The sequence below is a fragment of the Osmerus eperlanus genome, chromosome 6, assembly GCF_963692335.1.
Source record: "Osmerus eperlanus chromosome 6, fOsmEpe2.1, whole genome shotgun sequence".
NCBI lineage: Eukaryota > Metazoa > Chordata > Actinopteri > Osmeriformes > Osmeridae > Osmerus > Osmerus eperlanus.
The window spans coordinates 12,892,774-12,915,848 of record NC_085023.1 but is presented as its reverse complement, the minus strand read 5'-3'; the positions used below and the strand labels follow the sequence as shown (position 1 = coordinate 12,915,848).

At 44.7% G+C, this 23,075-nt stretch overlaps 4 protein-coding genes across 6 annotated transcripts; 2 read left to right on the top strand and 2 right to left on the bottom strand.

The window, feature by feature from the left end:
* Positions 1–347: 347 nt before the first annotated feature.
* si:dkey-191g9.5 (rap1 GTPase-GDP dissociation stimulator 1-B) lies at positions 348–11,260 on the bottom strand. The gene is made up of 14 exons (XM_062463682.1): positions 10,728–11,260; positions 9,136–9,240; positions 7,106–7,228; positions 6,251–6,376; positions 5,836–5,964; positions 5,598–5,723; positions 5,231–5,374; positions 4,701–4,832; positions 4,260–4,394; positions 4,039–4,164; positions 3,262–3,401; positions 2,858–2,984; positions 2,291–2,419; positions 348–1,895 (listed from the first exon to the last, which is right to left on the bottom strand). The coding sequence occupies exons 1-14, from the start codon at positions 10,738–10,740 to the stop codon at positions 1,768–1,770; spliced, it is 1,683 nt and encodes a 560-aa protein (XP_062319666.1). The 5' UTR covers positions 10,741–11,260; the 3' UTR covers positions 348–1,767.
* An 811-nt stretch (positions 11,261–12,071) lies between these two features.
* On the top strand, positions 12,072–16,022 carry wbp1la (WW domain binding protein 1-like a). 2 transcript variants are annotated; one of them, XM_062463691.1, is made up of 4 exons: positions 12,072–12,290; positions 13,200–13,302; positions 13,828–13,989; positions 14,693–16,022. In XM_062463691.1, exons 1-4 carry the CDS (start codon positions 12,225–12,227, stop codon positions 15,121–15,123), a joined length of 762 nt encoding a protein of 253 aa, XP_062319675.1. In that variant the 5' UTR covers positions 12,072–12,224; the 3' UTR covers positions 15,124–16,022. The 2 variants fall into 2 exon arrangements, with proteins under 2 accessions (XP_062319675.1, XP_062319676.1); XM_062463692.1 differs by lacking the exon at positions 12,072–12,290 and adding an exon at positions 12,297–13,105.
* A 35-nt stretch (positions 16,023–16,057) lies between these two features.
* Positions 16,058–19,583, bottom strand: LOC134022276 (steroid 17-alpha-hydroxylase/17,20 lyase). Of its 2 annotated transcripts, none has more exons than XM_062463684.1 (8): positions 19,204–19,342; positions 18,960–19,098; positions 18,207–18,318; positions 17,926–18,012; positions 17,611–17,829; positions 17,209–17,378; positions 17,024–17,127; positions 16,058–16,865 (listed from the first exon to the last, which is right to left on the bottom strand). In XM_062463684.1, exons 2-8 carry the CDS (start codon positions 18,998–19,000, stop codon positions 16,585–16,587), a joined length of 1,014 nt encoding a protein of 337 aa, XP_062319668.1. In that variant the 5' UTR covers positions 19,001–19,098; positions 19,204–19,342; the 3' UTR covers positions 16,058–16,584. The 2 variants fall into 2 exon arrangements, with proteins under 2 accessions (XP_062319668.1, XP_062319667.1); XM_062463683.1 differs by having other exon boundaries at positions 16,059–16,865; positions 18,207–18,442; positions 19,204–19,583.
* Positions 19,584–19,878: 295 nt separating this feature from the next.
* Positions 19,879–22,618, top strand: borcs7 (BLOC-1 related complex subunit 7). The gene is made up of 5 exons (XM_062463699.1): positions 19,879–20,078; positions 20,442–20,504; positions 20,661–20,704; positions 20,809–20,829; positions 20,959–22,618. The coding sequence occupies exons 1-5, from the start codon at positions 19,947–19,949 to the stop codon at positions 21,008–21,010; spliced, it is 312 nt and encodes a 103-aa protein (XP_062319683.1). The 5' UTR covers positions 19,879–19,946; the 3' UTR covers positions 21,011–22,618.
* The last annotated feature ends 457 nt before the right edge of the window (positions 22,619–23,075 follow it).

The following is a 23,075-nucleotide window of genomic DNA, read 5'->3' as shown; positions in this document are numbered from 1 at the left end:
GTATCGATTCAACAGGGCACCACCTTAATATTATAATATCATCTTCCAATTACAACGACAACAGTATCGGAAACAGCTGATTCAACCAAGTCTTTATAGACACCATAACTAGGACTAATAAAAAATGGAAGCTAGAAAAGGCTTTGAAAGAGATACCATAAAGGCATTAGAGATGAAATCTATTCTGTATTCTGTACCCTCTCTTGTTAATCAGATTGCACTCAAACGAGAAAGGCTGAATATCGTGTTACATTATTAACAGCATGAACCCGCCCACGTCATTCATAAACACACATCCACCCAGTCAGTTATGCGTCAGTCAAAATAATAAATAGGCATAACCTTCGGACCATATGATTATTTTATTGCCAGACGCTCCTGTAAGCCATTACACGTCAACACCTATATAGGCAAATCAACAAACAAAAAAATGATAGACCTTAAAACCACAACAGGAAAAAGAGAGTGTGCTTTTCTCCCGTGCAAAGTGTTTTTCATAATGTGCACATGAGTTTTAAACTCATTATTGTTAAAAAAAGGATTTTGGAATCAGCTGGGATTTGAGTGTCTCATTAAAACAGTCCTTCACAGACAAACACTTTATTGGTCTATTGATCCTGTGGTCTATTGATCCTTCTCTATTGATCAGTGTTCAGAGTTCACTAAAGGGAGACCTGTCACTGTCAGGCTGTGGAAACACTGCTGTCTACTTCTCATATAGTAGAATTTAGTTTTAGCACCCATGCATCAGAGCACAAAGTATATGGGAGTCTCCCTGTCAAATTTTGGAAGACATTTCCCCTGACAATTATGGATCGTACTGTCAATGGTATCAATGGTTGATTATAGTAAAATTGTGTTGTTGAAACTTAAAATGTCCTCACACCGTATTGATTGCAGAAGCTGGTCGTTTTCAACTGAAATATCGTTAATAATGGAAAATTGTTGATTAGATTAGGCTTCCACAGTAACCCATAATGTGCTTTGGTTAAAGTAATGCTTAGGGTAAGACAAGGATTTCCTTTTGATGCTGTTATACAATGTGCTGCAGATATTGCCAAAATGAACTCGTCCAAAAATCCACAAGGAAGACACAAACTCGGTAACACTGTAATATACTGTATACTGTAATAGCCTAATACTTCAACCGTCTATGCACAGAGCATAGAACATATGTTGAATCTCCAAAGACAGTAGATGTATGTTTCTTTTATTTAGCGTTAACATATAAAATGTTGAAGGTAATTAAGTCTAGGGTGCCATACATGTTCAAACACTTCATTTGACAACATACACAAATCCCTATGCTATCTATTCAATGTTACATAGAATTGCTTGGTTTATTTTGTTAAGTTGATTTACATTTAGTACTTTGCTTAGTAGTGGATTTGATATTTGACAGGACAGTGAATATTTGGGATTGCGTGTATCGGTCTCCACAGCTTGTGCTTCAGTCATAGGCTACTTTTATTAGCTCTTTGTCAAATGAGTTATGATGAGAGAGATGGGTTGGTCAGTGCTTATTGTCCCTATGTGCTTGCCGTTGGACCGAATGATAAGAAGTTGGAAGATGGCCGCAACCACGGAGAACACGTTAGATAGAAATATCAGTGTCGTCACACACCTTCTCCACTCCATCATTCTCCACCAAGAGAAGGTTGGTTTGCGTGGTCCAAACTGGTTTGATGCGGTTGAGGGTTGGTGGTGGCACACGGTGCTGAAAGTCTGTGGTCGTGTAGACCACAAGGGGGCAGTGGAGCGGTCAGTTTAGCCGGACTCACTGAGCATGGACAGGACAGTGTCAGCCTGGGAAGCCAGTTTGGTGTTGGAACTGCCCGACAGCTTGGTGAGGCTTTCCTTCAGGTTCAGGGAATCCATCTGCTCTTTCATCATGCCTGGGAGAGGGGGGGGGGGGGGGGGAATGAGGGCAGAAAGGAGGAAGAATTGGGGATTTAGGAGACGGAGAGAGGAAAGAAGAAAAGAGATGTTGATTGAGAGTGAGGAAGACACAGACAGCACAAGAGAATAACACCCACCCCATCCACGCGTGTGTTCGTGTGTGTGTATTGTATGGGTGTGTATTGTATGGGTGTGTATTGTATGGGTGTGTATTGTATGGGTGTGTGTATATGCATGTGTCTGTATTTGCATGTGTGTAATGTAACACACATTTTATGTGTGTATGTGTGTAATGTAACACACATTTTACAAAATGTAAAATGTAAATGTAAAATGTGTACCACATGTCTATTAGTGTGTGTTAATGTTTTCATCCCACTCTGGTACCTACCAGAGTTGACCAGGCTGCAGATGAGACCTAAGGCGCTGAACTTGACCTCCAATGCCCCCACAGGATCCTCCAACATCTTCTGAAGCGTGGGCAAGAGCTCAGCCTCCTGGAACGAGTCCTGCATGGAGTCTGAACACACACACACACACGCTTAAACAACATGGAGTCTGAACACACAAACACGCTTAAACAACATGGAGTCTGAACACACACACACTTAAACAACATGGAGTCTGAACACATACACACATGCTTAAACAACATGGAGTCTGAACACACACACACTTAAACAACATGGAGTCTGAACACACACACACACACGCTTAAACAACATGGAGTCTGAACACACACACATGCTTAAACAACATGGAGTCTGATCACACACACACTTAAACAGACCCACACATCTTACTGCACGTTGGGTTTGTTTTATTTATCAACAGCCATCAAAGCACTTGTAGTGTCAGGCAATCCCAGCAGAGGGTTACCCTACAGTAGTTGTCTGTGGATAAATGGTACTAAATATACCATAACAAATACAGAGCTTTCTATCAATCAATCCCATACCCATGTCAATAGCAGAGGCTATCGCCAGAGCAACCAGGGCTTCATTCTGCATGATGACGTGCTCACTGGTTGCCATGGAGATAAGGTGCCGTACCCCATCTGCTTTGGTGACAGCGTGGATCACTTCCTGTACAGAGAGAAGAGGGAGGTGTCGGTTATGTACGCCTGCATGTGGAAATATTCAAGTGAAGCAAACAGCCCTTCGGGCACCCATCTGTCTCTGAGTGTGGGGTGTTCATCCACAAATAATGTGGGTGAACGCACTTGCACATTGTAAATTTGAACGGGAGTGTGTGTGTGTGAGTTTGTGTGAGTGTGTGTGAGAGAGAGAGAGAGAGAGAGAGAGAGAGAGAGAGAGAGAGAGAGAGAGAGAGAGAGAGAGAGAGAGAGAGAGAGAGACTCACGAGGTTGCGGCTGTGTCTAATGAGGGCAGCCAGGAGGCGGTTGGCCTCCCCTCTGACCCCTGCATGGTCCTTGGCTTCGCACCACTCCATGACCCGGCCCAGCAGCACCTCGTCCTTCCCCAGCACGGTGGCTGCCTCCTCTGACACCCACACAGACAGAGGGGGGGACGAGAGGTGCATCCCAGTCCGTGAAGGAGACCAGGAAAAAGACAAGGACAACGGAGGGAAGGGAGAGGTGGACGAGAGGAGAGGCGCAGAGGTAAAGGTAGAGAGACATAGAGGTTGAAAGGTGTAGCGATAGAGGTGTGGAGGTAGAGGAAGACATAAAGATAGAGGAGTAGATGAACAGATAGGAATGTAGAGGTGGCGGAGCAGAGGTAAACATAGAGTTGTAGAACAGGAGAGAATAACAGTAGAGAGAGTGTGTAAAAAAACGTCTCTGAGTAGTGTGCCCTTACTGGAGCACGGTAATTAAGGAGACCTAACAGCACTGCCGTGCAATTTCATGTGACAGGTCATCGCCCTTTCTCATGTACTCTGGCTCGCTTCAGTTGGAATTAATAGACTGTGATTCCAACTGTGGCTTCACACATCTACCATAACTTTCCCTTCAACAGGGGGCGTTAATGATACCCATTCAGTCTAATGTTGGTGGTTCGGTGTCACGCGTCTACATTTTGAAGCCTGCTATTACCGCATGTTAAGCCGTAAAATTCATGTTTCGATCGAAAACAAACACACAAAAGGCCGGGAAATGTTGAAACCCCTCCTTCTTACCTTGGCCGTCCACCATCATCCGAAGGGTCCCCAGCAGTTTGAACTGGACGGGGGGCATGTCAGAACGCAGCAGGGTCTTTATCCTCTCAGTCACCCCGTCCTCCAACATGCGCACTTTGTTAGTGCCTGGACACAACAGAGAGGAGAGAGGGCTCATGTAGGTTCAGACAGAACCGTGTGTATGTGTGTGTGTGTGTGTGTGTGTGTGTGTGGTCCCGTACCTGGTATGGCCAGGTTACGGAGCGCGCTCAGTCCAGCGTGCTGCACAGACACATCTCCCTCGTCCACATGCTGCTCCAGCAGAGTCAGGATGTGAGGAACCACCCCCAGCTCCAGCATCTTCACACAGTTACTGTCTGAGAGAGAGAGACAGAGAGAGAGAGAGAGAGAGAGAGAGAGAGAGAGAGAGAGAGAGAGAGAGAGAGAGAGAGAGAGAGAGAGAGAGAGAGAGAGAGAGAGAGACAGAGAGAGACAGAGAGAGACAGAGAGAGACAGAGAGAGACAGAGAGACAGAGAGAGGTGAGATAGAGAGTTGACAAGATGTAATTGAAGTTGAAAGGAACAGTGACATCTCTAAATAGACACAGAACATTGGGCACCCAGAACTCAAGTGAAAACCTTTCAAAACGTGTTTCCTTTTTTCTTTTTTCAAACAGTCTCACCATTCCTGGCAAAGTTGGCAATAGCCAGCGCCCCAGACAGTTGCAGCTGAGAGTGGGAGGACTGGAGCCAGGACAGAACGTCCTGGTAAACTGTCCCCTTGCCCTCGCCAAAACATTTCTGCATCGAGTCGTCTGAAACACCACACACAGACGGTAGGTTATTGATGGGATTTCGTTGTCATGATCGATTTCTGCAGTGTTATCATCAATTACCATCGTCACAAACATCCCCACCGTCATTATCAACATCGTCACTGTCATCTTGAATGTGATACACTCTATTTCCTTCCTCCTCTACAACTTTGAGGTCAAAGGAGTCCACAGTCAAGTCCATAATCAACAACTTGATGGATTTTGGCTTGATTAGAAGAAATAAATAAAAGGCTCTTGTGAACTGAGGGATGGCAGGTGGCTGAGCGGTGAGGGAATCGGGCTAGTAATCCGAAGGTCGCCAGTTCTATTCCTGGTCATGCCAACTGGTTGAGGATGTGTAATGAGGGGGCTGGTGGGTGTCTGCCTGAGTTACTCACCCCCTAGCAGGAGAGACACAATGAGGTTGGAGGCGATCTTAATGCTGCAGAGGTCATGGGGGTCAGAGCCCCCCTGCAGCCCCCGGATCATCTCAGACAGACCCTCGGGCACCCCCGACTCCACGAACTGCAGCTTCAGCACATCTGGAAGAGCAGGAGGAAAGCCGGGAGCAAAAGAAATGCTGTGAGCAAAGCTTTGTCGACCTAGATTACAAATTGATCCACAGCCCAAATCACGAACCTCATCTGGATCCTGCTTCCCCTGTTAAATATTGCAAACGGCCCCGAATTTGTGATCATCCTTGTAATGAGATTCATCATTTCGCTAGGAATCACTATGCGAGGTGGAAAATGGCCCAAGTCTCACCACTCTCTCCCAGCGATCCCAGCACCTCCAGGATGATGTGCCTGCGTTCGGCATCAGGAGCGCGTCTCAGCTGGAAGGTGAGGACCTCGGCCACGGACAGCTCCGCCAGGGCCTCCCGCGCCGTGTCTGAAAGGTCAAAGGTCAGTCTACAACTCACGGTGAACCGATCAGGGATGCATTCGTAGCTGTCCCCAATCCGGAACATTCTGAGGACGTGGGTTGCGCTTTTTCTCCTCACCCATATCGGCGAGGTTGCAGAGGGCCAGGAGGCAGACGTTGACCAGGGGGTCGTTCTCCGGGTATTCCCTCATGATGGCCACCAGCCTCGGGATCACTCCACTCTGCACCAGCTGGTCCTGCTGTGCCGCTGGGGGGGGGGGGGGGGGGGCATGGAGGGTTGGGGGTTAGTGGGGGGATATGAATAATGAATAATAAATGGAGACTGAGGAGGGGCAGGCGTTCAAAACAAGAACCGGCATCCTATCTTTCTCGTACTCTGGCACGCACGCGTTTCCACCCACCAGCCTCACACGCGCCAACACTGACTAACATGACTCATCAGCACATCCCTCATCTCTGGTCACCGCAGCTGACAGTGCCAGATAGAGTGACGGCGACAGGGTCCCCTGCCTGTCGCGGCCACGGTCACTCACTGTTGTCGAAACAGATGCGTCCGATGGCTCTGCCCGTGCTCAGCAACAGTTCCTGGTCAGCGCTCTTGAGATGGGGCACCAGGGCCGTCACCAGGCCAGCCTCGATGCACGGATCCCTCACTGCAGCTTCAACACAAAGGCACACACACGTGGAGAGAGTGATTAACACGAGCAGGGCCCTGTGTTTCCTTTTATTGACAGTTGATTATTGACTGTGTAAAGAAGCAACCTAAGTTTCACCTATCTGACTAGGTTTGATCCATGGTTTTTTCACACGGAGGGAGGGAGGGAGGGAGGGAGGGAAGGAGGGAGGGAAGGAGGGAAGGAGGGAAGGAGGGAAGGAAGGAAGGAAGGAAGGAGGGAGGGAAGGAAGGAGAGAAGGAAGGAAGGAAGGAGGGAGGGAAGGAAGGAGAGAAGGAAGGAAGGAGGTATCTTCAAAGTGTTCAAAAAGAGCCCAGAAGGGCGACCAGACAAGCAAAGGCAACATCTGAATACAAAGAAAGCTGTAAATTAATAAAAAAAAAAGGGCTGATTAGCATCGACAAAAATTCAAAGGGCACATGCGGAGCAGGGGTGATACATATGCATTCCTAAATAATGAGGATTCAACTCCCTGGGGAAGGTTATCCCATGAGAACACACGACCATCACAGCTGGAGTGGAACTATTCAAAGGCTTCCAATCACAGGAGAGAATCTTTTCAATCAGGGAGTCTTTCAACTATATGATGTCTGGAATCACAAAGTGGGGATTGACGGGGCCTGATTGTCAACCTCACAGTCGACAGTCTGGTAATGCTACTATGTACCCGTATCAACCCCCCCTGTCCCTTGGTCCTGAAGAATGATATCATACCTTCCCGTGCCATCTCGGCCACTACCAGGGCTACCGTCTTGGTGAGGGGGCTCTTCTTCCTCAGGGCCTGGGCCAGGATGGGCAGGATGCCGCTCTTGGCTATCTCCACAGCTGCACCTTTCTCTGTGGACACACACCGTGCACACACACCCACATCAAACACACACAAATTGAACCAAATGATCAAAATGTTATGATTCTGTATCATATGATGTCGATTATTGCATGAACTTCATATGTAAACGAGTGCGAAGACATTGACGTACGACATCGGCAAAACCACTTCATTACCAGCTAGTAATGCCTCAAGGAAAAAAAAAATCTCATTATACATCTATCATCGCCACCAAGTACAATGTATAATGTATTTTTCCTGTGGGGAAACTAATGATGTCCTTTTGCTGAGTAAAGGGCACCCTTGTCTCTCCTCTCCTCCACACTTTCTGCTGAGCACTGACTGGAACCCCACTGAGATTCCAGGAGGACACTGGAAAAGGACTGAAATAGAATGCTTCATTTGAGCTTTGGAGCTGGTCATTATAGTAGCAGTGTGGCGCTGGGGGGTAAACCTAGTATTAGCTGATGGTGCTTCTCTGTCACAGTGCGCCACAACAGCCCAGGGAGGAGGCAGGTCAGACTGTCAGGGTAGGCCCTGCTGCCATGGCAACGTCCCCATCCTCCCTATTTGAGGGGAGCCATTTGAAGCCGTTTATGTAACCTCAGATGAATTAAAGGAAGGGTGGCTGTGTGTGTGTGTGTGTGTGTTTGGTGGGGTGGGGCTGCATAGGGGGCTTTTGCTTTGGATCATGTGCGTGTGCTTGTTTCGGTGTCTTTCCCCGCAGCCTTAATCTTACCTTTCACTCACACCCACTATCTCTCTCTCCACCACCCCCCCCCCCACACCGCCCACCCGTCCTCCTCGCAATATATAATACCCCCCCCCCCCCACCCCCCCCCCAAAGCTTTCCAAATCCACCTGGGTGTTTGAAGCCATGCGGGGCCACGGCGACTCTCTCCCACACCCCTTGCATCATAAGGTGGTGTTATCCAGGCTCCACAGTCCCCATAGAGACTGACACAGACAGACACCTGGCATTTAACCGATTTCATGACGCCCCTCTGGCAGAGAAACAGAGCCGTGGGGGGGTTTTCTGGAGCTGAGATAACACGTCCCCGCCTCAGTGTGCTGCCGTGTGGATCCAGAGACACGAGAGGAGGGGGTTCTCAACACGTTTGCACCCCTTTTTTCCCATCAGAAGAGAGGCTTTTTATAGAGTCAGAGATTTGGGCCAAGGCTTCGTCAGACATCTGGTTGAGCTAATAAATATCTTATATGGAGGTGAGAAAAAAGGAGAAAATGAAGTGAGTAACTAGTCAGTGCCTCTGCATCATCCCATCTTGATGGCAACACTGTATTTCAACACTAAAATATTCTCTAACGGTCTCAGTAACATTATATACATAATATAGTGCTATATATATATATATCACTATATTTCCTCTTCTATACTAATTGTATTTTCATGAGTGTCTGCTAAATTAATCAAATGTCAAATTGTTAAATGTAACCATGTTGTGGCAAAGCTAATAATGTAGAAGCCTGATCCGTGTGTTTGCAATCCCTTGTAGACACACAGCAGCCTCGCATGTTGACAGCAGGAGGGGGGCATTGCTGGGAACATGACAGCAGTGAGATGGATAGAAGAGGGTGCAGGTTTGGCTCGAGCCGAGGCACATTGGCCTTGTCTCTGGGGATCATCATGGTGCAGTAAAACACACAGCGAGACAAGAACGTGAAGAATGATATGAGAGGGCAGTACTGTGGGTAATGAGGTTAACACTTGTGGATAAAACCAGGTCCCCCTGGCTGGCTCTAGCTGTACAGTACAAATATCGTAGATGGATGATTGATGGATAATATTGTACATAGATGGATGGATGGATAGATGGACAGATAGACGGACAGATAGACGGACAGATAGACGGACAGATAGACGGACAGATAGACGGACACGGGCAGACAGACTCACTCTTTTCCAGTAGTGTAGCCAGCAAGGTTTCTAGGTGAGGCGTGAGTTCCTCCTCTATTAGCTCTGTGCTCACACTTATAGCCTTGAGGGCCTCGCTCAGAGAGTCTGGAACACACAAAGATATGCATAGCTACATTCATCCATACATGAAGGCATTGACACATAGGCTAGGCAGAAAGTATTATTATTGTCATACAGGCAGGCACACCCCCACACTCATGCTCATTCTCTACATCAACATTGTTCCATCTAAATCACATACTGCAGACATGCATTGACAGCACATCAAAGTTTTCGGTTCTACGGCACACATTCGCACATCAATCCTGGAAACTGCAACCCCCATAATTCTGAAGAAATGCGCATGCATATCCTAGTGTTTTATTATAGCACAGATATATCATAACTACAGTCCAAGCCCTTATCCATCACCTTGCCCTGTCAATAACCTGGTTGAGCAAAGTCGTAACTCTACCCTAGCCAGAGTGAACTGCTTTTTACGTTGATAATGACCAGTGACATTTCCCAGCACTCCAGGCATTGCAAATTAATTGAGCTGCATTGCATCTCTGTTAAATGAGATAGCATACACTATGTAGGCAGAGGAGGCTGCATGCATAAAATATAGAAAAATATATAGCTATAGGAGGGAAAGGAGGGCTTTTACCCTGTTAAAGAGTAGATAACCAGCCTCAGGCTTGGAGACACCCATTTTTTACACAAGTGCGTGTATGTGATAGAGAGAGAAAAAGTATATTTGTATCTATAAATATCTGACAGCCTCCACGCAACATACATTTTTGACATTGTCTTGTCCCATCACACACAGATCCTCAAGTTGTCTGGGAGGGATGCAGAGCTCATTCAGTCTTTTGATATGAGAGTGCTGTACTGCCAACATGCTCTAGAAAGCACAGCCACAGACAGATCTACCAAAAGGACTCTAATCACTCTGGCTAATCCCTGATAAGTAGTGTGAAAATAGACCTACAGTGGCAGACTAGTAGAACCAGACATATTATTCCAGGTAATATACTGGCCTACTAATTAGACTTTTGTAACTTGTACTGTAAAAGCCATTCAAATTGACAGCACTAGACTAATTAACACGAATTAACCCTGCGGAGAGTAAACTACCCTTAGTTCTTGGTGAAGCAATGTGTCACACTAACAGCGTGTTTCCAGATGAAAACCTTTCATCTCTCTCTCTCCCCCCCTCTCTCTCTGTCTCTCTCCCTCTCTCTCTCTTTCTCTTTCTCAAGGTGCTGTCCCATCCCTGTTCTCCAGTGGTCACCTGGTCGATTGTTTATAGTAGGTCATCCTGACCTTTGAAACACACAGGAACTAGCCTAAGACACATTGGCTTCCTGTCTCCTGGAATCCAGCCTCACTTTTATCCCTGTTGATCCGTCACCCCACATCCATGGCTCAGACATGCGTGCACACAGATGCACATACACACGCACGCACATACGCACACACGTAGATATACACACGAGCACATGCACATTCAAACTCATTGACTCAAACACACACACACACACACACGCCATGCAGGCAGATAGGACTCAGTAAGATCATGTGCTACTCACCCATGTCTGCCATGGCTGCAGGATGGCAGGCGCTCTCTCACTCTCCCTCTGTCTCAATGCCGGCTGTCTGGCTTTTCTCCTCTCTCTGCTGCTGCCTCTGCTGTCGCTGCCTGCGTGTGTGTGTGTGTGTGCGCGCGCGTGTGTGTGCGAGTGTGTGTTTGACTCGGTAATGAGAGGGGAGCAGCCCTCCCTCCTTCAGGCCAGGCGTGCCCTGGCTCTCAGTTTCTCCGCTCTGCTCCCTCGTCTCTGACGGCCGTGTTGCCTACGTCCCTCCCCCCCCCCCTCTCTCTCTCTCTCTCTCTCTCTCTCTCTCTCTCTCGACCTCCTTCCGCTCTATCGCCCAGCTCTGGACTTCGCGCTGCGCTTGCGTTCTCCCTCTCTCTTCGCTTGCTCTCTCTCTCGTTCTCCACCTTCCTCCTCTCTCTATCAATCTCCCACACACAGTTGGTTGCTATTGGTTTCCTCCGTACCACTCACCGCCTGACTCTCAATATGATTCTCCCCTGTCTTTCGTCTTTTGTCTTTCTCCCTCCCCAACCCTTTCATCTCTCCCTCTCTCTCTCCTTCTCTGTCTTTTCCATGCTGTCTCTACCTCTCTTGGGCCCTCCTTTGCGCTCCATTTATTATAAGCTCTAAATCCTAAATCTCTCCAAAGCTCATCAGTTGATTATTAGCCCATGGGAGACAATCTGAGCTCAGACCCAAGACACTGAATTGTGACACAAACATGGATTCTCTCTTCCTGCTTAAATATCTCAGTTTGTCCATATATCTGGACAAACTGTCAGTTTTCTGGAGACTGGCCATTCATTTGATACTATATCTGGACAAAATGTCAGCTTTCTGAATCCTAGGCCTACCAAATAGGCCTATTCCACATGAAGTGGAATGTTAATGGTTAGTAAATATTTGATTTACGCTTTCTAGTCTGGAACCCTAGAGAGATTTGAATCTTAGAGAGGTTTGAATCCCAAGCAACCATGATGTTTGAAGTACATGATCATAGCTACAGTGCTGTGTAACAGGTGTCAAGGGCAAGGCTACGTGCTGGACATTCATGCATGCATCTGCAGAGCTATGGTTTTGGTATTCGTTTCAACTTCTCTACTTTTAAAGCTTTTTCTGCTGAATACTTTTTTATTGATCTTAGTAAAAACTTATTAGATATAGCATGTCATGTTTTTATTTTTATTTACATGACCATTCCCTTGCATTTTGACAATCAGATTGTTGTGACAGGTATTACACCCAATAGATATATTTTTGGTAATGACGGAAGTAGTCATGTTTTTACATCCACCAATGGTTATTTTAGGAGGCGTGTCAAAAAATACAGGATAAAGTTTGAAAACAAGCTAGAGCTAGCTTACTACGAGAGCTAAGGAAGAAAGGTATATTGCAAGACAGTGAAAGTGAAAGAATATACATTCTCACAGTCGGATGATATGTCAACAGAGATCATAATCAGGCTGGAAAGGCCGAGTTTTGGACAGTAATATGGGTTTACTGAAGTTCAACGATGGACAAGTCAATCCAACGACAGAAGTGACGATAGTCACAGAGGTATCCGAAAGTCGTTAGCTTGCTCGTACCAGTAGTATTGGCTAGTTGTTATAGCACTAGCTCTATTTAGCTAGCAGGCCAATTTATCACCACACGTACACGATGCTAAGACTAGCTTTTGCTGTCAGCCAGCTAGCTAGCTATACGTTATAGCTTGTTAAAGTGTTAGTTCTATCTACATATACATGTACATATGTATCTACATATACATGGCACAGTGTGTTAAAGATAGATCGAGATTGTTTACTGTAGATGTGTCCTCTTGTGAATCAGGAGAAATGGGAAATGTAAGATTACAGTTTATATATTAAATGTATTATTTTATTACACTGATTTGGGGATGTAGCTTATGTGGTTGCTGCATTGATGACAGCTGTTGAGCAACATAATGTTGTTTCGGAGTTGGCAGGGCCTGTATTACTGGTCTTGAATTTGAAGACGTTTGGCAGAGAACTGGTTATATTGCTTGTACAGATGTTCTTAAGGCTGGAATGTGTCATGGCCTACGTCATTGTTAAATTGTAACTTTGTTGACTGCTGCTCAAGTAGAGGTTGATCGTGTGTGTTGAGAGAGATTGTTTGTGCTACCCCCTTTCCTTACATTTCTTGGCACTGAGGCAGGGTCTAATTCTAGAGGGGAGTCAGGTGAGGTGTCTGAGAGTTTTCTCAGGCTTCTTGCTCTGTTATGCTCAAATCTTCTGTAGTAGCACACACCCTTCGGTTCTTCTGTTGCCTCCTTCCTTTGTTATCTGGGTTCAATAACTGAGGTCAACTGATTGATTGAGACCATGCCCTTCTTATTGGGAATCCAACAGGTAAATCAGAGCAGCCTGAAAAGTGTGTTTTTTGTTTGCATGGATCTAAAGGATATGACAACAATGTACGCTGTGCCCCCATATTTCTTTTCAGAGCCAACTGGTGTGCCTTGGAATCAACAACCAGAGCTACTTATGCGAGTATGGCCACTGCTGTGGAGAGTCCCAGTGTTGCAGTTACTACTATGAACTCTGGTGTAAGATGCCTATTTTTTTTCCACCCGCACCCAAAACTCCCTTCCCCTGGTCCTCTTTGACTTCTCTCTGTCTTACTGCCTTGCAATTGTGTGAGTTTCCTGAAACCTCAGTGGAAGTGGGGCTATCTGCACGTCAGCACAGAGTAACAGTGCAGCTGGCACAAACATTGAACAAAGATTTCGTAAAGTATCTAAGATTGTTACATTTTTTAGTGTTCTTGGGAGTCCAAGCAGGTTTGGGGCTGTTGTTTACTAGTTCTTCAGATAGCAGTTGGCAGGCCTAGGGTCTCTCATGTTACAGAATTAGCTAACCGCCCCTTTTGAATAGCTCACTGACTGGGCTCACTGAGTGGCCTAGTTGTCTAGGAGTTGCCTGTTGCAGTGATTTATGATTTGTAGGTCTGTTTATTTAGAAGGACCAATCGAAGGCTAGCAACTGAGGTATATTAAAATGGTAAACGTGTGTCTGAGGCACGTTGTGTTTTTCTTGACCTAACCTAACCCTTTAGTGTCTCATCCCTATAGGGTTCTGGTTGGTGTGGACCATCATCATCATATTGACCGGTTTCTGTGTGTGCCAGCACCGGCGCGCCAAACTGCGCTTCCAGCAGCAGCGCAGACAGCATGAGATCAACCTCATTGCGTACAGAGAGGCTCACAACAACACACAGATGCCCCTCTATCTTAGTGAGTGGCCCCCTTCCTTTTCGGCTGTTTTGTCTGATTCTAGCCTGAAGTCATGACTCATTAGACTGGGTAGTGTGGGGGAATGAACACAAATAATGTTGGGGTTTGATTAGCTATCATTTTAGAAACACTAACTTAAACTTGCAGCTATGCAATTGTCCAAAAAATGTTGTTTTACACCACAAAATGGACAGGAACTCTACATATTGGTGCTCATGCAACCTGCAAAATCGGCACAAGCAATGAAGCAATACTGACATAAAGGCCTGGGGGTAGTATAAAATAATTTTGAGTTGAAGCTTTCTTTGCCTGAGAGGCACATGTACTGTAGATTATCATCTTTGTATTACCGTTAATCAAATTGAAGTAATAACATTTTCTAATTAAATGTGTTTTTTTGTCTTATTGTTGCCAAGACCCAACCACCTTGGCAACATTCTAAGCATGCAAAAAGGAAATTTACTTTATCTTCAGAAAGCAAAGAACCTCTGCCTCTGCAGATAGGAAATGGTAGCACTATCGCTCTCTAGTGGAGATTTCGGTGTGGTGAGCTCAGGGTTGCAGTGATGCAGAGCAGTGGTTCTCAAATGTTTTTGGCTTCAGTACCCCCTTTTCCTGATGTCTGTTCCATTTGAGAAATGTCCCCCGTTTGAGAAACAATGATGTCGAGCCTAAAACGTAGTCTCTTTTCCTCATGTTTTAGGGTTAATACCAGACTACCTGCTGCCACCCTATGAGGAAGTATTTGACCGCCCCGCTACGCCTCCCCCTCCCTACAGCCCCCTGCAGTCTTCCTCTACGCCCACAGACAATTCGAATCGTCCTCCAACCCCTCCCCCCCTGCCCGATGCCATGCCCCCGGACAACCCCCCCATTGCTGCTCCCGTGACGCAGGCGGAGAATGGAAACCTCTGCACCTGTGACAAAGACTTGACACCGGGCCGGTTCCGGCGCTTCACTGGCGATTCTGGCATCGAAGTGTGCGACAGCCAGGATCTCTGGGAGCAACATGGCACTCTGGGAAAGGAGGATGATGATGATGATGATGACGATGAGCAGGAAGAATGTGAAATGAGTGGCCCCCAATGCCAGGCTCCCACTGATGGCCAGATACAAATGCACCACACAGTTTGAGGCCCACAACCTCAGCAATAACTAGTAGGTCATAAAGTGAACCTGCAGAGCATTTGATGAAATAATTCAGAATGGGTACTGTTGTTCTTGTTGCTCAGGTGTTGGTATAATGAGTATGAGGGCTCATGGTTCTTTCTTCATGTCAGTGTATCTAGAATGTATTTTATAGATTCCTTTGGAATGTAGCACACAGTTAACCTATACAAGTTATTTTATCTTGCAAAGCCTTCTGTTTTGCCAGACTACCATGTGTATGTAGCATTTTTCTAGAATAGGATATCTTAATGATGATTAACTCATCTCCCTAGCCTTATTTACAGAGGAGTTTTCAGCATATTGTTTCTACCTTAGATTAACTCTTATCCACTGATATGTCTCAAGCAGATTAGAATGTTGTTTATTGCAAATTTGACTTTAGTCAGAATCAATACTTCAATACCAGCCAAGGAGGACGTGAAACTCTCCGATTACTTTTTGATTGGACATGCCTGGAGTGCCAAAGACGGCTTGCACTGTGAAGCTTATCATATGGTTTGGCAGGCGAGCCCAATCAATCACAGGCAAAGGATTTGAAAGCATTTACACTTCTGTTTGGCCGAAAGAAATTGTTTGTTTCAGATGCCAATTCAAAAAACGAAACAGCTTCAGAGTACTATAACAAATGAATCTGCTCTATATTGCACTTTTCTACCTGCTGCACTGTAAGCCTGTAGACCTATATTCATACAGGGATGGGTGTATATTGGTGTACATATAAGGATCTATGTTTCAGTTCCTCGAAGTAGCTGAGGTGCTATGTATTGTAATTAATCTTTTTATTGCCTACTAAATGAAATTATATTTTGTTAATTGAACACATTTTGTACAAAATGGTGTAAATGGCTATTAAAAATGTTCATTTAACATTTATACAATTTTCCAGATTTGTTTGTTTTTTTGTTCAAACAGTGATGATAACTGGTGTACATCTAATCCAGCCAATTATACTTTTTTTTGTAGCATTGCTGATTATAATACATTCTATAGGAACAGCTCCTCTTAAACATTTGAATCCCATTGAGTCTGCACAAAGTGGTCACAATGTCATGTGTTTAGTTTTTACAGTATTCCTTGTATGTCTTGTTGTATAAGATGTTCTGTACTCATTTTACTCTACAGTATTTTAGCCAACAGATTGAAACAAAAAACACAATTTTTCATCTATATATTAATAAAACAGTATTTAAAATTAGGTGTTATAGCTCAGGCTGCAGGGCAATATTTACAGAATTAGTACAGAGTTGCACACAAAACAAAAACCATTTTGGGTCAATATGAGAGGTGTCTAACATTATAGACACTGCATTGTATTTACAGACTCGATGTATTTCACATTGAATTCTTCATTATTTGGGACATGTACAGGTAATGTCCCATTTTGTGTGTGCATGAGCTTGAAATTATATTTGCGTTGCAATGTGTCTAACAGGACAGCGGCTTGTTCTGCAACCAATCCGCCCTCAGTGTGGCATGGACCTTGTATTTCATTGGCTGGAGGACCACCCCAAACTTGCCTTCCAGATTGGGCATTGGCTGGCCTGGTGGTACAGTGAGGGTGAAGCGCTGCATGATCCAGGACAGGAAGAGGAATATCTCCATTTTGGCCAGCACCTCACCCAAGCACACCCTCACCCCCACTCCAAATGGTAGGTAGCTAGGCGAGGGGATGTGAAGACCTGTTCCGTCCTCAGTTAGGAACCGACCTTTAGTGTGAAAGACATCAGTTATTTACCTTTTTTCCCCACCAAGGATACATAATCTAGACAGGATTGCAGGTGGGCTCAAAATAAATAGGGGAAGTAGAAAGGGATTTGAACAGAGCGTTAAGTTCAATACCCTGACTTCGCATATTTCTACTCACCGGGCTCAAACACTTCCGGGTTCTTCCACTCTTTTTCATCGTGATGCAGAGACCACAGGTTGATAATGACACGGGATCCTTTCCTCACCGTGAACTCCCCAATACTGCGACACATATACACACATGGAGACCGGCGAGTTTGAAACGGAACAATGCGTGTGTGCAGTGTGCGTAAATGTGTTTACCTGGCATCAGTGAGCGCCACATGAGGGATGAGTAGGGGGGCGACGGGGCGAATGCGCAGCACCTCTCTGATGGTGGCCTCCAGGTAGGGGAGACTACCCCTGTCGCTGAGTTGGGGGGCTCTGTCCCCCCCCACCTTCCTGTGCAGCTCCTCCTGAATACGCTTCTGCACCTGATACATTACACTTACAGGTATTCATTTAGCAGACGCTTTTATCCAAAGCGACTTCCGACGCCATCAGAAGTCCCACTGTTGTTTACGCACATTCAGTGCACACAAAAAGCGAGATAAGATGCACAGCTTAGCAATAGATCGCTCAAAGACATCAATTACTCCCAGCTAAGTCATCACAAACACATACACACATACACACACACACACCAGAAGTGCTCAGATCAGATACCTGTGGATAGTGGATGAGGTAGGCTATGGCCCATTTCAGCACTGTAGTGGTGGTTTCGACTCCTGCTCCAAAGATGTCGCCCACAGTCATGAGGAGGTGGTCTTGGCTGAGGCCCACCGTCTCCGTGGTGATCTCAGCCGTGTTGTTGTTCTCGGCGCTGCGTTTGGCCCTCAGGAGCGCGTCCAGAAGGTCTCTTTGTACATGGTCACTGTAGTCCACCTGCAAGGGTGGACAATACAAAACCCTGCAGTACAACTCTATTGGTCCGTCTGTTTTCGTAAACGGAGTCCGCTGTGATAAGGATGCCCGCCGTACCTTGTGCTCATCATATTTCTTCTGGAGGAGGCTGTCCCTGATTGACACGCACCGCTTAAGGAGGCGCAGGTCTGCATTGGGAAACATCTGAGATGAAGTAGAACAGAGTCAGGACTGTGTCGTCCACAGGTCAGATTAAAACTCTTACTGTATCACACTTTTCTGTCCCATGTTACAGTTCTCCCGTCGACATGGTCAGACGTCCTTTACTACTTACCCAATAAATGAAAGATACTCGAGAACAGTCTTAATTTCCATGACAAATGGAAGGCTTAAATTACCTGTAGCCAGGGGAAGATGTCCACCAGGCTATCCTTGGCAACTGTATCCACGATGCCCTGGCTATACTGCAGCATGGCCTCAAACTCGGGGTCGCCGCGGAGGTAGGAGGAACTGAAGCAGAGAGAGCACACCACGTTGGTGACAGCGCGCGTCAGCTCTGGGGACATGTCCAACACTGTGCTCCCTGGTCCTGACTCCCCCAGTGTTTCACACAGAGACTGGGCCTGTCTGCAGACTGGGGGGAGATGAAGAGAGGAAGATGTAGGGGAGATAGAGTGGATTGGAGTGGAAGGGTGGAGGTACGGTTAGAAGTCGGGAAGGGAGACAGAGGAGAGAGGGGAGATTTTGAGAGAGAGAGATCAACAAACAAATATTACATTTACATTTACATTACATTTATTCATTTAGCAGACGCTTTTATCCAAAGCGACTTCCAAGAGAGAGCTTTACAAAGTGCATAGGTCACTGATCATAACAACGAGATAGCCACAAAACATTGCGAGTAGCCAAAACATGAAGCACACATTGTGAACAACCAAAATAAGTGCCAAAGGGAAGAACCATAAGAGCATGTAGTTAAACAAGTTACAATTAAACAACATGAGCTGCTATAAGTGCAAGTGTACCTGTGGAAAAAAAGCAAGCAACAATAATAAAACAATATTGAGGTCTGCTTCATTTATGCTTAGATATTGTCAGGGCAAGGAAATGGGGGGGAGCTTTGCTACATGAAGCTATTGTTAGGTACTCACTGATTTTCTCGATGGAGGCTGAGCCTTCTCCAAACATACATAAAGCTCCGTGCACAATTTTGCGGTGGAATCTCCAACTGGCACTGTAGTCTGCAAAGGCAATATCTTTACCATCCCTGGTCAATATGTCTGTTGTTACCTTTGAAACACAGGAATTAAAAGGTGGAAGTGAGAAAAACAAGTTGAGAGACTGTATGCAGTAAAAGGAAATGAAATTATATGAATTCATGAATACAATACTCACTGTTCTGGGTCTCCCAGCAAATGTTTTCCCCTTTCTCAGTAGCACTTCTTTGGCATGCTGGTGGTGATTGACTATGATAACTGTGTGTGAGCCCATCATGAGAGAATAGGTATGTCCGTACTTCTGCTGCAAGTCCTGAAAGAGGACATGGGGTGGGCGCGAGCTCCGCAGGCTCAAAAGGCTCCCGATAAACGGGAGCCAGGGCAGACTAGGGGGGGCCCTATTTCCCAAAGGAGACCTCCGGAGCTTTGCCTGCAAGAACAGAAAAGCCAGCCCAACTGCGGAGAATAAACACACACATAAAAACCATGCCATTCTGCAGGGCTGAGAGTGGCTGCTGAGACACGCGAAAGTCACGGAACCATTATGGGTAGGGGTTTATATGTGGCTTCTTCAATGCCATCCCCTTGACCGGAAATATTTAAGGATTTGATATCTTTTGCTGTTCTTGCCAATCTAAACAAGATACCATCACTAACCTTTGCTTCCTTGAGATGCATGGCCCTGCAGCATATTTAATGTTAATGTGAAACCAATTTAATGTTTATTATGTAGGCCTACATATTTATTTTACTTTAAAATAACTTAAATGTGACAGTATTTAATTTACTAATACAATTTTCATTTGGGACTAGTTTGTCAATTTATAACGCAAGTGAACTGTGAAAACTAGCGCTACTTGCATTACATTTTTGTCCCTCTGTGATCGCCGTAGCTAGCTGTTAAGGTAAACATCATTTGCTATGGCTTCTGCGGAATCGCAACCTCGATTTGGTCAATCTGTGAAAGGTTTGTTATCGGATAAAGTAGGTTCCTGTAGCGGGGATGTAATTGCACTGACCCGCCAAGTTCTCAAGGGATCCCGTAGCCAAGAGGTACAGAATTAAAACACGCGGTCTTTAACTTGCAACCTTTCTAGATTGATGTAGTGCTAGGCTAGCTAGGCTAGCTAATGTAAAAACTGGCAAATCGCTAGCTTTTGAGCTACAAATGTTTTGATCTATTTTAAAAATAACTTGCTAGTTTGTGTAGGCTAACAATAAAAAATAGTCTATGAAGTTACGTCATTATCTCTTCTTCACATTTACCTCTCATCCATTATCCGAAAACAGTTGCCATTTGCCTAAAAATCTGTTTTTATGGCCCTTAGTTCAGGGGATTAACATTTTCCCAATGTATACTTTAAGGCATCAGAGGGACGCATATTGAGATGATCAGATGTTCCTACTGTTTTGCAGCTGCTTGGCCAAGCCGCCAGAAATATGGTAATTCAGGAGGATGCTATTCTGCACTCAGAGGATGTGAGTCAGATTATCACTTAATTTCTTTTATCAGGACAAGCATTTGTTATCGTTATCATTAGTCTACCATCTGTGTGGAAAGAGTATAAAGAATACAAAGTCTATAAGAATATAAAGACTAGATCCATTGCGACACTTTCTTTCTTGTTTTTACAGAGTCTGAGAAAAATGTCCATCATCACTACACATTTGCAATATCAGTATGTTCCTTGGTTACTTTGTTTTATTATCATGTGCATGCTGAAAAACTGCAATTGTTAAAAAGCATCTTAACCAGATACTAATCTGTCTGTTTTATCACCAGACAAGAGGCCATTCAGAAAAAGTAAGTCAAAATATAAACTTTGGATGTTTACAAAGGGTTTATATCACTTCAGCAATGGGAAGCCATAACATGGTTTGACGACACTGCTTATTTCTTTGAACAAACCTACTGTTTATACTTTCTTCCTAGTGTGGAACATTCCAAAAACCTTCAAGACCAACTGAGACACTTGCTGAAGTGATGAGCTACTTATGTGAACAAGAGCAGCATTTGTCTCTGGAGTTGGAAGAATCTCCATAAACACTGATTACTATTCAGCAACATTTTTTGAACTGCCTGTTGAATTGTGGTGGAATAAGATAGTATGAGAAGGATGAATGTATGTGCTGCTCGGGTGTACAGAGTTGCCTAGAGGCCTGAACCACAACAAACTGTTTATACAATGGACATCTGAACGTTTACATTTAGCAAACGCTCTTATCCAGAGCGACTTACAGTAAGTACAGGGACATTCCCCCCGAGGCAAATAGGGTGAAGTACCTTGCCCAAGGACACAACATCATTATGTATGGCCGGGAATAGAACCGGAAACCTTCTGATTACTAGCCCGATTCCCTAACCGCTCAGCCACCTGACTCACCAAGACTGCATTGGAAAATTGTCCAGAAAACTATGGAAAGAAAAACATGTTTATTTTAATTTATTCAAGTGTCACTGCAGGTTTCAGTAAGTCAAATTTAAGACCTTTTAAAGAAATTTTAAGACCATAAAGATTGAAATTTCAAACCTACAGGACGCATTAACAAAAGAATATTCAAGTCAAAGAAATTCTGTAAAAATATTTTTATTTCAATGAATGCAGCCATTGAAAAAGCATGAATTTAATTTACAGATAAAGCGATCACATTAGTAATCAAATTTAATTTAATTCAGCACTAAGTGCTAAGGGTGGGGGGGTAATTGATTCACATGAATCGTGATTCAGTCTTCTAGCGGTTCACATCGATTGACAATTTATTTTTATGTAAGCATATATTGAATCGCAATTTGATAAAAAATGTAATGACACCCCTCCCACCCCTAATAGCCGGTAAGCTGTACATTTCTGTTTAATATTTAACAGTGTTGCAGAAATAAATAAGTCTATTCAAGAGAAGTCTACTTATCGTCACTGTATTTTGTAAACAAGTTCTTAGAAATCCTTCGGCAAACTTTGAACACACAACCCCTCACACAGTAGCCCACATCGTTAACCACTGAGCTATCAGGGATCATAACAATTGCCACTCAACATTTAAATTTGACATTGAACTATGTAGTTGTAACAACCTGCAGAGTTGGGGTGTCAGAAAACCAGAAGCAAGCAGGGCTCACCTGTTAGCTCACTGGGTTAGTGTGCATGCTCTTTCAGATATGCTGGGGCAGTACTGCAACAGCATGGGTTCAAATCCCAATTTTTTATTGTTTATTTTCACTTAAAAGTTACATTGTGGTCATGTGAGATGTGGGACTTCACCTTCACATACTTACAACTTTTACTTGGACACTTGTGGCTGAATGTTACAACGGATATGATTATCTTATGACATCCTGGAACTGTTTGGCCTGATGTTTAACTTGTTACAGAGACTACAAAAAAAACAAGAAATTATTCTATTGCATCAAAAGAACTTTTAGGCGTGAGATGACGTGAATGCCAAAATTGGCAGCTGTGGAAGAGCTACAGAGGGTGTACAAAAGCATGATTGGAATCATTGCTACTTTGAGAGACCTAGAAGCTTGGAAGCAAGCACGTCCCTCTGTATATGAATTAAAGGAGGACTCAATAAAATGGTATTTGCTCCTCTGAGCTGTAGCGTTTACTTTGTGTATCAGTAGAAAGCGTGTGCTGTGGTTCAGTCTCCACAACACAGTATCAGTATTTTGGAGGCTAAGCAGCTGGCTGGCCTAGAAAGTTAACCCTGGAAGACCATCTCAACACTCCCCTCAACACTGAAGGTAAATGCCATGTGTTGCATCTCACGCAAAGGTGAAATCAGTCGTGTCTCAAAAATGTCTTGGGAGTAGTCCAGAACAAAGTGTTGGATGTGTCCTGTTACCAGGTGCAAACACAACTGGCTGTGGTGCACCAATTGTCAAGGATGAATTTGAGGTTGTGATGGCTGTTTGATATATTGCTGTATAAGTCTTAAGTATAATCTCTTTATACCATTTTGTACTTTGATATTGTCTACACGACTGACAATTGTTGTCACTGTTGAGATTATTTGATGACACTAAGGAAATCATTTGATTGCGTCTGATTA

What these genes read in the sequence shown, in the direction of transcription:
- borcs7 (XM_062463699.1), top strand. Translation starts at nt 19,947, where the DNA reads ATGGCTTCTGCGGAATCGCAACCTCGATTTGGTCAATCTGTGAAAGGT. An exon ending in AGGGATCCCGTAGCCAAGAG is followed by an intron (nt 20,079 to 20,441) that starts GTACAGAATTAA and finishes ACTGTTTTGCAG; the next exon opens with CTGCTTGGCCAAGCCGCCAG. An exon ending in ACTACACATTTGCAATATCA is followed by an intron (nt 20,705 to 20,808) that starts GTATGTTCCTTG and finishes TTTTATCACCAG; the next exon opens with ACAAGAGGCCATTCAGAAAA.
- si:dkey-191g9.5 (XM_062463682.1), bottom strand. An exon ending in TGTGTCTCTCCTGCTAGGGG is followed by an intron (nt 4,833 to 5,230) that starts GTGAGTAACTCA and finishes GTGGTGTTTCAG; the next exon opens with ACGACTCGATGCAGAAATGT. An exon ending in CCGTAACCTGGCCATACCAG is followed by an intron (nt 4,165 to 4,259) that starts GTACGGGACCAC and finishes TGTTGTGTCCAG; the next exon opens with GCACTAACAAAGTGCGCATG.
- LOC134022276 (XM_062463683.1), bottom strand. Translation starts at nt 19,518, where the DNA reads ATGGCATGGTTTTTATGTGTGTGTTTATTCTCCGCAGTTGGGCTGGCT. An exon ending in ACCTCATCCACTATCCACAG is followed by an intron (nt 17,379 to 17,610) that starts GTATCTGATCTG and finishes GTAATGTATCAG; the next exon opens with GTGCAGAAGCGTATTCAGGA. An exon ending in GTGGCGCTCACTGATGCCAG is followed by an intron (nt 17,128 to 17,208) that starts GTAAACACATTT and finishes TATGTGTCGCAG; the next exon opens with TATTGGGGAGTTCACGGTGA.
- wbp1la (XM_062463691.1), top strand. Translation starts at nt 12,225, where the DNA reads ATGGGTTTACTGAAGTTCAACGATGGACAAGTCAATCCAACGACAGAA. An exon ending in AAGTGACGATAGTCACAGAG is followed by an intron (nt 12,291 to 13,199) that starts GTATCCGAAAGT and finishes ATTTCTTTTCAG; the next exon opens with AGCCAACTGGTGTGCCTTGG. An exon ending in TTACTACTATGAACTCTGGT is followed by an intron (nt 13,303 to 13,827) that starts GTAAGATGCCTA and finishes TCATCCCTATAG; the next exon opens with GGTTCTGGTTGGTGTGGACC.